The sequence below is a fragment of the Egretta garzetta genome, unplaced genomic scaffold, assembly GCF_000687185.1.
Source record: "Egretta garzetta isolate BGI_Z169 unplaced genomic scaffold, ASM68718v1 scaffold787, whole genome shotgun sequence".
In the NCBI taxonomy this organism is placed as follows: Eukaryota; Metazoa; Chordata; class Aves; order Pelecaniformes; family Ardeidae; genus Egretta; species Egretta garzetta.
Genome location: NW_009260266.1, coordinates 661,071 through 678,019, shown reverse-complemented (window position 1 = coordinate 678,019; position 16,949 = coordinate 661,071). Strand labels below are relative to the sequence as shown.

General features: G+C 37.2%; 1 protein-coding gene across 1 annotated transcript in view; it reads left to right on the top strand.

Annotated features, from left to right (window-relative positions):
• HELZ (helicase with zinc finger) overlaps nucleotides 1–16,949 on the top strand; it is an 89,887-nt gene that overhangs the window by 62,779 nt on the left and 10,159 nt on the right. The window contains exons 21-28 of the mRNA XM_035897709.1: nucleotides 2,229–2,412; nucleotides 3,384–3,612; nucleotides 7,704–7,908; nucleotides 11,950–12,001; nucleotides 12,839–13,032; nucleotides 15,436–15,646; nucleotides 16,146–16,222; nucleotides 16,402–16,949. The exon at nucleotides 16,402–16,949 is cut by the window's right edge and continues 17 nt beyond it. Of these exons, the coding sequence (XP_035753602.1) occupies nucleotides 2,229–2,412; nucleotides 3,384–3,612; nucleotides 7,704–7,908; nucleotides 11,950–12,001; nucleotides 12,839–13,032; nucleotides 15,436–15,646; nucleotides 16,146–16,222; nucleotides 16,402–16,949 (1,700 nt within the window). The remainder of the gene's footprint in view (nucleotides 1–2,228; nucleotides 2,413–3,383; nucleotides 3,613–7,703; nucleotides 7,909–11,949; nucleotides 12,002–12,838; nucleotides 13,033–15,435; nucleotides 15,647–16,145; nucleotides 16,223–16,401) is intronic.

Below are 16,949 nucleotides of genomic sequence, written 5' to 3'. Positions count from 1 at the left end.
CCCCTCACCTTCCCCCCCGCCCCTGACTTGGTAATACTTTTCCTAGTGAAAGATGCCTTTTTCCAGTCACCTCAATTAGGAAGGGGTTGACCCAACTCTTTTTTTTTTTTTTTTTTTTTTTTTTCCCCAACCAAAAAGATGTCTTAAGACACAGCACTGCAGAGCTGTCTGTGTTTCCCCTTGTTGATCATGGTACATTTCATCTGATGCACAATTTTCAACCTTTTTGTTGTTGTTGTTATGCTGCACTTGTTATGCATTCTTTGATGTATTAAAATACCTACTTAAATAAGAAGCTCCAATGACTTCTGGACACATCACTGAAAAAAACTGAAGGCACCTGACTGCTTTCATTAATCTACTTGGATGGCTTTGCCATTTAAAAAAAGTTGTAAAAAAACCTAAAAATATCTTCAGTGGCCAAGTAACTGTCTGAAAATTGTGAGTCATTAATAGCTACAGGCCGAAATGAAGAACAACAGCTGCTTAAACACCGACATGAAAAACTGAAATTCAGATGATGAGGGAGATTTTTTTTCTGTTTGACCCTTAATGGATGTTTGTATTGGGGCATCTTATGGTTCATTGATGCCTCTACTAAGTATTAATTGGGAAAATACACTTTCCCTTTTTGGCCTTAATTCTAAAATTATATGCTGTTAATTCTAACTACGTATCCAGAAGCTATAGGCTTTCAGAAAAGCTTGCCAAAATACGTGCAAAAGATCGTTATATTTGTGCTACAGTTTCTATAGATATCAAAGTTTATTCTAATATCCTTTGTCAGTACAACTGGCTTTTAAATACAAGAATTTATGTTAAAAAAGTTATATTCAGGGCTTGTTTAAAAACAGCCCTGAATATTATTTTTACTGCCCTCTGAAAATCTGAAATTGTCAAAAATAACCTATTTGTGACTTTTTAAGGATTAACTGATCTTTTTTGCTTTATTAATTTCCTTCTGATTTTTTTTTTAATTCCTGAGTTTTTCAAAAAACTGTTCCAGTGTAGATTCATTTTTAAAAATACATATACTTACATGAGAATGTGTGTCATATAATCAGATTTAAGATGCTAAGTTGTCAGCATCAAACAACAGATTTTTAGTGCTGTTAGGAACTACTATGCTTTATGCTATTGTACATAGCCGTTGTGATTTATATCATTTTTCATGTTCCTGAAATGTCCATAAAAGTCCCTCAAATTCCCACTCACCGATTTGAAGGAGAGATAATGTAAAAGCTAGGAGCATTAAATTTATTTTTAACTCCCTCTTCCCACAGCCAGAGATAACCGGATGAATAAAGAAGGGAAGAAAGTTAAGAATACTTGAGGAAAGACTATCTGCCTGGCTTCCATTAAGAGGCTGAGCTTGCATTTGTGATGCTGTATGAAAACTGCATTCATCAATTACCATGCTTTAAATAGCTGGATAAATATTTATTGAACAGCATATTGACACTTACCAAATGACATATTGAATGTAAATGTTAAAAAACCCGAACCAACCCACAAACGTTCCATAAAGTTATTCTGAAATATCTTCTGTAGTGCAGTATCTGAGAAACAGAAGCTGCTGTGCCTGGTGCTTTTCGGCAGCAGGTTGCTTTAAGCCTGTCTCATCACAGGAGGAGGTTTTCAGTTTTTATTACTCATTAGTCTTTTCAGGTAGCACATTTAATAGTATTTCACAGAGGTGGACTAGCAGTTGATAAATAATCTGAAATTCCTGATGGTATCCTTTGGGATGGGAAGTGATTGTGCTCTGCTATATATATTCTCTTTTTGGAGTTACCGAACTCTAATATGACATATAAAATCCAGAATAAAAATTAAATAATCCCTATTTAGGCAGTATATTTACTTATGGAAATTAGATAAAGGATGATAAGAAAGGTCCTACTGCACTTGACATTTTCGTAAGAACATAAGCATGAAAATTAAAGTTATTATTATGATTTCCCGGCTTGTACTTTAAAGGTGACATTTTTGTGGGCAAACTTTTATTTCAAGATGAAAAAAAGGTACTGTATAGTAAATACATTGGTTTAATACATGATATTTTAGTATATCACTATACAATGCAATAGTATTATTGCTTATTCAGTAAGGCTATGTAATACTGTGTCATGTAAATGTCTTAGAGCTTTAAAATTCAAATTTTCTTTCCATATCAAAGAATGATCTTCAGTGGAGCATACTTTTAAGAATTGTGACTTTCTTTTAAGGTGTTTGAAGTGGTAGAGCGCGTTGAAGAATTAAGAAGAAAATGGCCTGTTGCCTGGGGCAAGTTGGATGATGGCAGTATAGGTGTCGTAACACCTTATGCTGATCAAGTGTTCAGAATTCGGGCTGAACTTCGGAAAAAAAGACTGTCTGATGTCAGCGTAGAGAGAGTGCTAAATGTTCAGGGTAAGTAATAGTTATACATCTCAAAGATATGCTAAGGAGGTGAAAAATGTGACTGGTGAGGTTAAGTAAGACTTACCAAAATAATCTTAAAACGATCAGAACAAAAGGAGAGCTGTGATACAGCCTATAAAAAAAGATGTATCAAAATGAAACTGGCAAGTATGCTGATTAGATGTTATTCCAGCATTGAATACCAAAGCAATAAACTCATGATGTGAGAGTTATCTTGTCTCAAAATTAAATTCAAGCTTGCTTAAAAAATAAATTGATTGAGTGAAAAATGTGAAAACTGATGGATTTTTATTGTAAGGGGAAAAATAGAGTTTCAAATAAATATGTAACAGGGCTTTAGCCTCAAAATGTTTTACTGATTTTTGCATTTGTGGAATAGACTGTAAAAACAGGTCCACAAATTTAGGTATTTGTTCCTGGAGTCACATTGATAACAAGAATTTTCTGTAGGCATAGCCTGTTGCTAGGTTGCACTTTTAGTCACTAATAAACAAAGGAAGATAATAAAGTAACTGAGTGACAGTGAGTAGTGTGTTCTATTTTTTCATGGTAGATACTCCTATATTTGAGACATTTTTAAATACGAAACAAGAATGTCCAGAACTTTTTTTTTTTTTTTTTTTAAGGTAGAACAAATAAATCCAAGATTTGTTATTGGCTGACTGGCAACATTGTAAAGATAATCAGCATTTCAGAAAGTTCTGGAGGGTTTAATATCAAGATGAAAAATAAGTTTTTTAAAGAGGAAATACTCTTGTAATAGAATATGCTATTTATAGTGCATCTTTTAAAATTTTTAAATCTTATTATTCTTGCATAAAGCTCTTCATGTGAAGGTAGCTATCAGTTCTTCAGAATATCTAGGTGTGAAATCTGGCTGGCAAGTGCAGTGGTCTGATTGTGTTACTAGCAGAAATGACTACAATTATCTCAGACATTTGTTTTTTGTTTCATTTTAGGAAAACAGTTTAGAGTTTTGTTTCTCAGCACAGTACGAACACGGCATACATGCAAACATAAGCAAACACCCATTAAAAGGAAAGAGCAGTTACTGGAGGATTCAACAGAAGATTTGGATTATGGTTTTCTGTCTAATTACAAACTTCTCAACACTGCCATTACAAGAGCACAATCCTTGGTAGCTGTGGTGGGAGATCCTATTGCTTTATGTTCCATTGGAAGATGCAGGTACTTTATACATGTTCCTTAGTTAATCAGGGCTAAGGATACTAGAAAACGTGTTTATCTATGACTGGTGGATTTAGTAAAATGATGGATGTTCTTTTAGGTGCCGAATAAGGCACACTGCATTTAAACCCTTAAAATAATTGCATAATGAAATTCTTCACATTTCTATACAGAGAAATACCATAAAGGTGGTAAAACATTAGTTGTGTCCCCAACTCCTGCAGAGGCTTGTATCTGCAGGCATGGTTTCAGCTTGTCCAAAGCGTGCTGCTGAAGCTCACTCCTGGGGCAGAGCAGGCAGTTGTAGCCCTGTGTAGACTGAGCAATGTCGGTCCGTGCCGCAGTAATTCTTGCGATGCCATCTACCAAGTCTTCTCTGGACCTGGAAGCACGCAGGTGTGCCAGGGCCGCTCTGTCCCTTCATTCCTAAGTCCTACTGACAAGGAAGAGAGGGGACTTTTTTTTTTTTTTTTTTTTTTTTTTTTCCAGTAATAGTGAAGAAAACCACTACAGATGAGAGGCAGAGCATTTTCATATCCTCTACAGGTGGACAAGTCTGGCTTTTTTTGTTGTTTTTGTTTTATTCTGGTTTTACCTTCTTATCTACCACCTGGTCATTGATAAATTGTCTTTTAATGTATTTATAATTGCTCTAATTTTTACTTGACAGTTACAACTGGAGATTCTTCATTTTATTTTCTAGCGGGTTTTTTTTTTTGTATCCCTGTTACAATTTTATATATAAATAAAAGTAATAAACAATTTGAAGTTAAAAATTGTGATGCAATGTAGTATTCTAAAGTTTAATATTATGGCAGTTGTATGAAGGTAGAAGACATGAAAACCATTATTTATGCTTTTATATGTCTTCATGACACTAGGAAAAAAATCATTAAGATTGGAGTGAATTTACTTTTTATAGACCCAAATGAGGAAATGTGAAAAATACTAAGAGATGTAAACACTGATATTAAGGATAGCAAGTTCTTGATCTTCAAAGGTTTCTTTTTCGATGGAAGAGCTGAAATGTTGAGATGATCAGAGATAAACCCCGAGGCTTGTTTCTCGAAGAGAGGAAACACTGCACTGACTACATTATTAAAATAAAGCTAAAAATACATATTAGTTGTTATATTTATGTTGTATTCTACTTTCCTGAGCAATATTCTTCTACTGTATGGAAAATGGATGTGGTTTTCAAAGATTAGAATTGAAAAACCCAAATGGAAGCCAGACCTTTGTTTACTGCATTTATGAAATATAAGCTGAATTTAACTGCTTATCTGCTGGGGACACATCAAGAATATCCATACTTTAATATAATGATCTGCTCTAGAGTGCTAATAACTTATTAGAAGAGAAATAACAGTTGTGGTTTTGTTTTACTTTTCCCGTTACCTGCTTGGTTTTTTTAGACATGATCGGATTTACGTAACTAACTGATGAGAGAGAGCTCTGTGCCTCCTGAGCACTCGATCCACAAACGATGAGTGTCTGTTCCAGTCTGCTGGTGCAGGCTCTAGTTCATCAACTTACGCTGCAGAGATACGTGACGTAGCTGTGAAGTTTGCCATTCTGTGCTGGCTGAGATTTCTCTTACTGCTTGTTCACAAATTACTCGGAGTTGATAAATTTTGCTTCTCTTCCCTACATTGGGGATCACGATGTGCAGTGTTACCTAAGTCAAGACTGTGAGTTAATCCCTAGTTAGCACCTAGGACTGTTATTGGTTCTCTAACCATCTGTCTAAATGCAGCTTTTGCTGGAGAATGACCATGTGTCTTACTCTCTAAGTCACAGTGAGGAAGATAACTTCTTGAATTTTCACATAAGCCTGAGTGTTGAGCTTTTAAATTAGATACCCAAAGGGGACCCAGTTTTCAGTAGTTTCTCCAAGCATGGCTCCTTCAAAATACCTGAAATAGGGCATGCAAAAACTTACTAAAACAAAAGTATAGGCTGTCAGCATGGCGTGCAAGTCACAGTCTTGGCAGTTAGGGATTGAGTTTGCCTTTCAAAGACCAGAAGCTGTTTATATATGTATAGCTGTTCAAAATTATAAAACAACAACAACAAAAAAATTAAGAAGGAGCATTGGAGCTTTATTAAGATGTATCTCAAGCTTTCCCTTTAATACACCATTGTCTTGTTTCACTGAATAATTGAACATTCACTCTTTGAAAATAGTGCTGGAGGGGCTCAGGCGTGCTGCTAGAAAGATGGTTCTTTTTTAGTACAGCAGGAGTATAGAAGTCTGAAAGAAGTGACATTTCGTTAGGAAAAACAGATCGCAAAAAAGTTTAAAGAGTACTTGAATTTTATAAATATTCTAATACCTGTCAAAATGAGTCAAGACTCTGTAATGATAGTTGTAGAGAGCTTTGTGAAGTATGCCCAGGGTAATCATTACATTTCTGTGTGTTACAATCGGACTAGACAGGGCTGTTTTGGCAGACACTCCCTTTAAATTCCAGAGCACACTGTAAGACAGAGACAGCAGTATTTTATTCTCTGTTCCTACACCCCAGTACAAGTGTTCCATGTGTAGAGAGACTGCTTAGGGCATTTGAAGCAAAAGTGGATGGGTCTCAGTGGATTTGTGGTACTTGGCAGTAGGTTTGGTGACTGAATTGATTAATCAGAGGGAGTTCCATCATTAAAGCATCCCAGTGAAGTATTTCATTTTGGTTTTTAATCCTCACTTAAAACCTTGCAAGATAAATTTGCCTTACAGCAAAGTGCAGAAAAAGAGCTATCTTGCATCCTGAATTTCAAAAGGGCATTTCTTGCCTGCATAAAATCACAACAGAAGATGGGCTTTTAGGGAAAACTATTTTGAATTCTTAAATACTTCAGTAACATTACAGTATTCTTGCAAAAAAGATATTTATTCTTTTCCACAAAGTCAGCTACTCAGCAAAATGTCACTGCTGTTAGAATCAGTATGCAGCAATCTCTCGTTTTACAGGTTTTGGGGAAATAACAGTGTTTGCTTATAGGCCCAATGTATTTATTGAAGGGGGAACTGGAATGAGTTACAGTCAAGCACACCTTTAAGATCATTGTCTTTTTAATACCCTTTTTCAATAACTTTCATTACTCTTGATTTTTTTGAAAGAGAACAGCTCAATTAGGTTTGGGTTTTTTAGTGACATCTCCAGACCTTATTTAAATATCTTTTAAGCTTAAGTAACTTCACCCAAAAAGTTCCTTTGAGGTTAAAAAAAAAAAAAAAATCACTGTAAGTGTAAAATTTTTGTATAGATCTTGCTGGGGATGTTAAAAATGTAAAGGGTTTTTTAATAAGCAATAGAAAGACATGTCATGAGAAAGCAGGATACAGGTAAGAATGTTCTTTTATTACATGGTTTAAATAACCCCTCCGCCCTCCAAGAAGTTGGATACAGAATTTTCATTGAGACAGTCACGTGTCATCTGATGGTGGTCTTTCTGGCTTGAAATTTCTTCTATATGTTATAGAAACATCTGACATGCAATAACATTATGGGTTTATTTGTTTTCCACCAGAGGATCTCAAAGGCCCTCTAGATACTCCTGACATATTAATCTTCACGTGACTCTGAAGTGTTTCACAAGAGTAATTTTGAGGGTATATCTCAACTTTGGTATTTGTGACACTGGAATTGAATGACCTGCCTAAATTCATAGAATCTGTTTGGCATCTTCTGGGACTGAGAAGCTATATAATCCCTGTAACTCTTTGAGCTTTAATAAATTCCATAAATCACATGCTTTCCAGAATTGTAAGCATTGTGTTCACTCTGTTTGGTTTTCTAGGAAAAAAAATCCAAGTTAGACCTGTCCAGACATTAATATTAAATGTGATAAACACCCAGTGCTGTAATCTGATATGCATGGCCAGACCTGTACTTCCATTGTAAATGACTTTGCATTATTCCGTGGGGTTCAGATGCGTGGATCAGGTTGCAGGTTGGATGGCTTGGCTTGGTGTTTAAAATGAGTATACAGGAAAAATAAAAATGCCACACAGTTATGTTAATCTGTTTTAATTTTAACAACAGCCATCGAGTCTTACTCCTTTTTATTGTTTCTAAAAATTGTTTCCATAGGAAATTTTGGGAAAGGTTTATTGCCCTATGTCACGAGAATGAAAGTCTCCACGGTATCACATTTGAACAGATCAAAGCTCAGTTGGAAGCTTTGGAGTTAAAGAAAACTTATGTGTTGAACCCACTGGCTCCTGAGTTTATCCCGCGAGCTCTTCGGCATCAGCATTCAGCAAATACCACCAAACAGCAGCAGTCACCTCCAAAGGTAAAGTCTTACTGATGATGAATTTTGTCAGAAAGTGGAAGTGAATGTAGAAGTGCCTTTTGAGAAATGGTACAACAGGTTTATGGAACGAACTGTTTGTTTTAAGACGGCATCAACACAATCAGATATGAATGCAAATTCCAGAGGGATCCTCAGCATTTTCAAGTGAAAGCTCTCGACTTGTATTATAATACAGTATTTAGCAATATAGCTTGGGGTCATCCAAGCCTTGTTTCCTTACTAAAATGTATACCTTAGGCCACTCTGGCATGTTCATTGGCTGTGTTGCAGTGACCCTGATGAACTTCAACCATAAATCTTGGCCTCAGTGTTTAGATAAGCCAAATTAAACCCTCTGAACAAGAGGCAATCCCTATCCCAAGTAGCTTGTGGTCTGACTGTACCCCAAGAAGCAAGAGGTTGGTATAGACAGAGGCAAGGAGGATAAGGAAACAGCAAAATAATAGCCAAAAGTGATTTGGTTTGATCTAAAAATCACACTTAAAATTCAGGGGCTTATGTAAGATAATTGCTTGATTTTTTTATTCAAAATATGCTGTAAACCAGTATATCCCCTAGATTAGCTCACTGATAATGTCCTTCAGAAGACCAGATTTCATTAGCATCAAGAGGGCAGAGGGATGAAATTACCACTTAGCGGTAGTTTTAGCAGCTGGTTTTATAAAAGCAGGTAAAGAAGTGATCAAAATACATAGCTTCCTTAAGATGGTATTAACATTAGATTTTGGGGCTTTTTTGGGGGTGTGTGATATACTAGTAATTAATTCTATTTTAATAGTTCTTTGTAGTTTATTTCAAAAATCATTTGAGTTATAATTTAATTGTGTTTAGAGAAGCAACTAAAATGCAGGTTGTCAGCTTTGTGATGAATTCTGATGTACAAGAAAGAAGAAACGTACATATTTTCCATAGCTTTGCATTTTTGTTTGCAGGCTGTATCATTTAAATGAAATTTTTATGACAGGTTTTTTAACTTTAACGTTACAAAAAGGAAAGCCTTCCCTTTGGCAGTCCTTCCCAAAAGAGAGCTTGTAAGTGAGAACATTTGGTTTCTTCGTCAAGATGCATTGCTTTCTGAAACAAACACCAGATTTCTAAAGCACCTAGTCATGTGTCAAAACACTAGGCTTACAGAAAAGCGTAAATTAAAAAATTATTGTCTTTAAAAAGTCATTGCTGCACTCTTGGTTTTCCCGAGTGCTTCAGCCTTGAACGCATTTTCTTTAGTAATAGAACATCTCTGTTAATACTTTTTGTTTCCTAAAATGAAAGAAAAGTGTTTGAAAATGCAGGTATAGTACATGAAAAATAAAAGGGGGGTTGGGGAAAGTGGGAGTCTTGTCAGTAGACTGTTCTGTTTATTTTTCTTCCAGTTTGTTAGTAAACTAAGCACTTGTGCTGTAGAAATCAGAAGAGGCAATTTCAAACCGCCAGCAATGTATTTTCAGCTTAAGATTTCGAGTGTTTTAACCACCTATATCATAATTATAATGAAATATTTTTCCCTCTGAATACAACTGACAGCTAGCATGTGCAGTAACAGAAGTAAAGCGAGCAGGTAATACAAACACACACAGAAAATGGCTGTGATAAGTGATGCATTTCCCTTTGCTCACGTTTTAAAAGCAGATGGTTCGCTTTGCTTATTTTAGACCTCCTAAGTACAATATTTAACATAAAAAAGATGAAAGATTAAAAAACTAGTGCTGGTGTATTTTGTAGCGAAAAAATGAGAACAACCTCCGAAGCGGTGTTTTGTGGTGAGTTTATGGACATCCGCGCAGTTCAGGGCTTGTTTTTCACGTGCAGCAAAAAGTGATTTTTTTTAAAAATGCCACCTTCTTATGCAGCAGAATTGCTCTTGGATTTATGTAAGGACATGAAAAAACCTCTTCGCTGTTTATTTGTTCAAGAAGAAAAAAAGTTTCAGTCCTATCTCTGAGAAGCAAACAGCTAATATGGAACTGGCTAGCTGTGGGCTAGCATGTGTGCTTCATGGCAGCCCCATCTGAGAGGGCACCCACCTTCATCTGCGTCTGTGGGGCTTGGCTGGGGCTGGGGAAGTGCGGAAGGAGCCGCAGGACTCGATAGGCACAGCCTTTATTAAACGCAATGATGTGGAAACAAAGTTTTCAGAACTTGGAGCTTCCTGCAGGGTAGTTAACGTACAGTAAATTAGGCTCTGAATTTTACAACTCTACCTACTTCCCGCTCGCTGCCTGCGCTCCAGCTTTTCAGCCTGGATTCAGGCACTTAGTTGGGATGCATCATTGTCCCAGATATTTTATACAGTCAGCGAGGACCGCAGGTCTGATTAAGTCTCTGGAGAACACTCTCTTCTCCTCTCTATTGACTAAAGGGGGTTCCTAGGAGTGATGAGGCTGTTAACTGCCGGAAGTCACCTGCAAGTTTCCTCTAAGTGCCTTTATGTAATGTGGATTTTTGTACTCGAAGGTGGAGCAAGTTTTTAGAGGAAACGGAGTGTAAACTGTGCTCCACTGCTCTCAGGCGCCATCAGTGAAAGTGTAGGTTTAGGGATTTTGTAGATGGGTAGGGAAGTGAACCTTGATGTGGAAATCTCTGAGAAACGATAATGGTTAAGTTAATAACAGACTATTATAAAGTCATTAAGCCATCAAAACTATTAAAAGAAAAAGACAAAAGAAAGCTAGCACCTCCCTTCCCCAACTTACGAATGGCTGTGACTGAATTCTATTTATCAATCTGGTACTGTTACAGGCTGAGCTACTCTTACAAATTTATGTAATTATTTGCTATTTCAGTTTGTAAAATATGGCACATAGAAAAGTATGGTAGGTAGAACAGAGATTTGTTATACTGCTGCACATACAGCTTGATGCTAACTGACAGCATAGCAGATACAGAGATGCCTTGTACTAACCATGAGTGACTAAGGCATGTAGCTCCTACGTTTTTAGATTGAATCTTTGCTCTCCTTAGTGAATAAACAGGTTTCTTTTATTTAAGTCCTGAGATGAAAAGCAATTATTATTTTATTTTTCAATAATTCATTTTTAAAACGAGAGGAACGTTCAGAGACCAGTTCTTTAATCTGGTTTATGCATGAGTCAACATTGTCAAACAACCTGTCTTTGTACCCTGACTAATTTGCTCAGACTGCTGGAAAACTGCCTAGACTTATCTCCTGGGCAAGAAGAGTTTTGGAGCATCAAAGGGTTTTTAGATTTATTCTAAATTTGTGAATGTACTTAGGTCCAGATTAAGGAAGGTATTCCTATCCTGCAAAAGACTTTAAGAGCATACCGGCATTTGAATATGTGCTCATGGTTTATGAATATTAACTACTTAGTTGATGCTGTAAACTCATGAGCACGTAGGAGGGATAACCTCCTATTCTAATGTACAATTTGCCAAGGAAAAACAGTTTCCCCAGAGTACTCTGGTTCCTGACTTGACTATGGTGTACTTTTGGGGGAGCAGTCACTAAGGGGCCAGGGTCCAGAAGCAGATGCATGAAATGGGGTAGGGAGGCAATGTCTAATGAGGATGGGTGAGCAATTGAGTAAAACTGGTGGCAGCTACTTTGTCTGCAAGGTTCTTGAGCTGGAACCTGGGGAAGAAAATGGATCATGCTTCCACTAAGAGCTGCCACAGAAGAGGAATACCGAGGGTTACGTTGGTACTGGGTGCTGCTCCTAAAAGAAGTGAGACAGCGGGAAATAAAATGGTGAGAAGGGAAACTCGAACTAGCTTGCTGTAACTCTCTTTGCATCTGGAAAACAGGCCTTGGAGAGAGTATCCCCAGAGGGACTGGTAATGACCCACTGGTTAATTGAATTAGTGGTATTTAATGTCCAACTTTGTGAATTCATAGTCATGTGATGGAACTGGACAGCTGAATGTGTAAGAATACAACTAACTTCTAACTACCTTCTTTCAAACTCTGTTTGGTATTCAATTGTAATGTTGACTTGAAATAAAAAACTTTGGTTTATGTAAGAATGCAAAGCATTACTATTATTGCTTTTCCCTTCAAAGGGCAAGGTCCATCATCATAACCAGAATGACCATTTCCCACCTGATGGAATTGGTAAGTACCTCTGCTGTTACTGAGGGAATTCCTCTGGGCTCACGCTGATTTCGCTTCAGTGAAGTTCATAGTAATTTGGCATAAATTGAGTATCTGGCCTGTTTTCTGTTTGAAAGCCATTTACTTCTTGTGTGCATTTAGGAAACAGGTATAGACTGTGAAGTGGACATTAGGTATTTCCGAGGCTATCCCTTGATAGGTGTTGTGCACACTGACTTTAGAGCCTTAACACAGCATTGTTGTTGACCTCTTAAAAATAGCTGTGCTTGAAATTCATAATGTTAAGTACTGTACCACTGTAAGAGTTAGGACATTATATTGCATGTGCTGTTTTATGATGTACTTTGAACTTATGTTGTGCTGTCATATATCCACATATTGCTGATCATACTTTTGGAAGGTACCATGCAACAGCTTAGTAATTTTCTTATTAATTTGAAAAAGCATTAATTTAAAGCTTGTCTTCCCTGCTGAAGAAAGGAGCATGATTCTAACTTTTGATACAGTGTTTAATAGCTGCTCTGACTGTCAGCATATTTAATTGGTTTGGGACATTCTTTCATTAATGCAGTTACCAGCTACCTGTTTCTCTATATCTTGGCTCTTACTTTCTGCTTCTTCAAATTTTTGAAATGGGATACAGAATTTGATTAATGCTTTCTCTCAGTTTATCAGACCTATGCTGTTAGAGAGTTGCACGCATACTTCATAAAGATACATGCTGTTAAGATGAAAAAAGAAAGAAATAGAGAGTCTTTGTATTCTTTTTGTGTATATACTTTTTTTGGATGTATATATCTTTTTTTTTTTTTTTTTTTTCTTCTTCTTTCTTTTCAGTTCAGCCCAATCCTTCTGTTCTAATCGGAAATCCTATCCGAGCATATACTCCTCCCCCTCCTCCTCTGGGACCTCACCCCAATCTGGGGAAATCTCCAAGTCCTGTTCAAAGGATAGATCCACACACTGGGACAAGTATTCTATATGTACCTGCTGTCTATGGAGGAAATATGGTCATGTCTGTGCCTTTGCCTGTAAGAATTCATTTTCTATTGTTCGGGTTGGGTTTTTTTGGTCCCTCAATTACTGTATGCACAAAAATGAATGGCAAAATCAATGAATATTTTGTAAGCTTTTTCAGCACTTAAAATATGTGGGCTTAGCTGGCTCTAGGAGTGGCTGTGCAGAGGACCACCAGAAAATGAGAACTTAAAACCATTGCTCACATAAGTAACTCCAGGCAGCCTAAAAGCAATTTCATGTTCAGTAATGTGGTGTATTTTCTCAGCTCTAGGTTTAGGCACACCAGTGGGATCTGTCTCATCTGACTTGAGACACCTGCATCTGAATTAATTGCCTAGTCCAGTTCTTAATCATTGGAGAGACATAGGTGATTCAGACAGAGCTTGTTTCTCTTTATTGGCTTCATACAGTTTAAATTACTAGCTTTGGATGTCTGCAGTGCAAGGTGTCTGAAGTGAAGTGATAAGAAAAATAAGCATAATGGGATGTTTTCCCCTTCCGGAACCTCATAGCAAACCAGTTTACTCTCCAATCCTTTTCCTTAATGACATTTGAAAACACAATGAAGATCCCTAATCAGGTCTTTTAGGCAACATTTACATATGGCATTTTGCATTACAAATAAAACTATCTCACCAAAACCTACACAAATTAAAGAAGCAGTCTCTGCTTTATTTTTAACCTCCACAGTCACATAGTCCAGGAGAATGGGGAGGAAAGAACAAAGGCTGCAGAAGCAATGTTGTAGAGTGACGTGCATGTGTTGTACGCCACTCCTGAAGACGTGGAAGGACACGGAACCCACACAGGCAGATGTGTTGAACTCCATCCGTAATGCTAAACATTGGCATACAGTTCACTTGTTTTTTAATAATTATAGAAGTCCTCTATTGCAATTTAGGTTATGGATGCTGTATAGGGGACTTGCTGTAGAAACTCTAGTTTCAGTGTTATGTCTTAGATCAGCTGGCAGCTATAGATTGGCTTTCTGCTAGGTCAAGGAATTTTCCTTTTTCCTAGCTTACTAGAAATCTGCGTTTGATGGATAAATTTAAATGCAGTGAGAAGGCCAGCAGCTGTATCTTTGTCATGCTCGCTCACATTATATTAATATCAAGCCAAGATGACTTAAAAAGTTCTGTCTTATTGTTCCAAGGTTAATATATTTTTATGTATTTCCAATCAAAAGAAATATATTAAAAATAAGTATTTTGAGCTCACCTTCCCTGAGGATGGATTTTTAAAAATAATTAAGTGGGAAGACTGAGGTGCTAATGAGACAGCTGCTTTTGAAAAGAAGCTTGTTGGAGATGATTTGAGATTGTACAGGTGCAATAGTAGCCTAAAGCTAAAGTTTAAAGTGCACATTTCAAGGGCAAATACTAATTTAAAAAAAGAGTTGCATCAAAGTTGTTACGCTTAAAACACGTAGGGACTGAAGTAAAATGTGTTTATGTTCGTGTAAGATGAAATGATCTCTTTGCTTTGTTTAAGGCAGCTTTCGTATCCAAGGTAAAAACACGAGGAGGTTGTCTGCTGTCATCAGTAAAGGATGCTTTGTCAGCCTGAGTGTTGATGATTACTTCCCTTGCGCTCTCCTCTTATTCATACATTTTCCTCCTTTTAATAAATTCCCTACAGGGCGAGATTGAACTAATTTGATCCAGAGCTGTCTTCCTTTGCGTTCCTTTCAGGAATAAAATTTAAAATGTTGTAAAAATTTCTGACTTTTTTACATGCTTTCAGGAGGTGGATTTTACTTCAAATATTTAGGAAGACGATCTGCAATACATGCGTCATGTAGGATAGACGCTTTGGAGTGGCCCTCTCATTCTTAACATGTGGATAGTCTCTTGATTCTACCAATAGTCCTGTTAACTTCACTAAATGTCTTGTGGGTGCAGAGGTATGGTATGCCCGCTCATTCTCTGTTACAAGATCACAACACTGGGTGGTAAAAGGACCCTAAAGAATTCCTCAGGTTAGAGGCTTCTCTCTCTGTTTCCACCCTGAGACATAGCCAATGTCTCTCTTAACTACCAGGAGAAAGGGCTTTTTATTTTCTTGAACTTCACCCACTTCTATTTAAGGAAGAGATTCATATGAAGTTTATTAAATTACAATTTATCCATCAGTCTTTTCTCTCCAAGTTTTGAAACCACTGAAACAAGGATGGTTTTTTTGCGCAGGGTAGTCCTCCAGAATCTTTGCTTTTTGCCCCTTGCTAGACCTGCCCTTATTGCTCCCCCTTTCCAGCAGCACCTGTAGTTGTGTGTTAGTGTGTCAGGTCATCTGATGCATGGAAAACCGCTTGTTACTGATGTAATTGCAGTGTGCTTGCAACTTTACTTACTTTAATGTACCTTAACAGATTGCATTTTTTTTTTTTTTTTTTTTTTTTTTAAATTATATAGGTACCATGGACGGGGTATCAGGGTAGGTTTGCAGTTGACCCTCGAATCATTACTCATCAAGCAGCTATGGCATATAATATGAACCTGTTACAGGCACATGGGCGTGGGTCTCCTATACCTTATGGCCTGGGGCATCATTCACCAGTTAGCATAGGACAACAGCAGCAGCTTCAGCATCAAGACAAGGAGCAACATGAACAAAGTCGAAATGGTTAGTTGTTAAAATTGCATTGCAAATTAATTTTGTTTTGAGGGAGTTTGTACTTTAAATAGGGTATTGTGAAAAGGATTTTTCTTTCTTTCTTTCTTTCTTTTCTTCTAAGTGAAATCGAGGGATCCACAGAGTTGGGGAAATAACCTGTGATTTGCTATTACAAATAGAATAACTAAGATATTGTGAGATTCAGAGGAGGAAGTAATCCAGGTCGGGGTGGGTGTTTGTTGAGGGTATCACTGCTCTGTCTCTGTTCTGCAGCCCGGTGGTAACTATTGCTGATGTTCTTTGCAATTAAGTTGGAAGAACTACTTGGTGATGATTAATGAACAAAGTGCAGAGGTTAAAGGAAAAGTGGTATTTGGGTAAATTATATTAAATGTTTATGATGCTGTAAATGCTATACTAAGAAGTCTAAATTCTCCTGTGTCTGGAAAAAACCTCTCAAAATAATGGTTTTGCCACTGAAACTAATTAACTTCTTAAATGTTTTTAGGTAAAAGTGAAAACACTGCTGGACCTGAAATCAGTAAAATTCGAACACCTGAGAAGAAACCTGTGGAATCCAAGCAGGTGGGTTTGTCTTGTTTGGGTTTGGTTTTGTTGTGGTTTTTTGGTTTGGTTTTTTTGTTGGTTTTGTTTTTTTTTTTTAATATTCCCTCTTTTCATGAATTTATTCATTATTGATGTTTTTTGTTTGGCTGGGGATTTTTAATGTGAATTTTCAAAGTTTTTTCATTCTCTTTTTCTAGGTTGACTTAGAAGCAAATTCCCAGAATAGGAGCCCAGAGTCACGTTCCAGTGTTGGTTATCCTAATGCTAAATTTCATCGCAAAGATAATCTTAACCCCAGGCAGCTGAATCTACACCTCACCCCACCCCACTCACAGTATGCAGTTCCCAATCGCCACTTCCAGCACATGTCACAGATCCCAAGGCAGCCATATCCCCTGCAACAGCAGCAAAACCTTTTAAGTCAACAACAAAATCATTTGCCTGAACAACAAAACCAAATGCCACCCCAGCAAAGCCAGGTAGTTCAGCAGCATAATCATTTGAATCAGCAGCCTCCACAACCTTCACAGCTTTCCCCTGCTTACCAGGCAGGCCCCAGCCAATCTTTTTTTAATAATCCAATTCCCCACCGACCACATTCTCCTGCTGTAGATGCTGTGATTTCAGAACAACACCCCCCACCTATGTTACAAGAAGTCAATAATCCTTTGAGGCCTATTGCACAGCACAACCCTGTTCTGCCAACCCACTTGAACAACTTCATTGAAGAGAATCCATCAGGAAT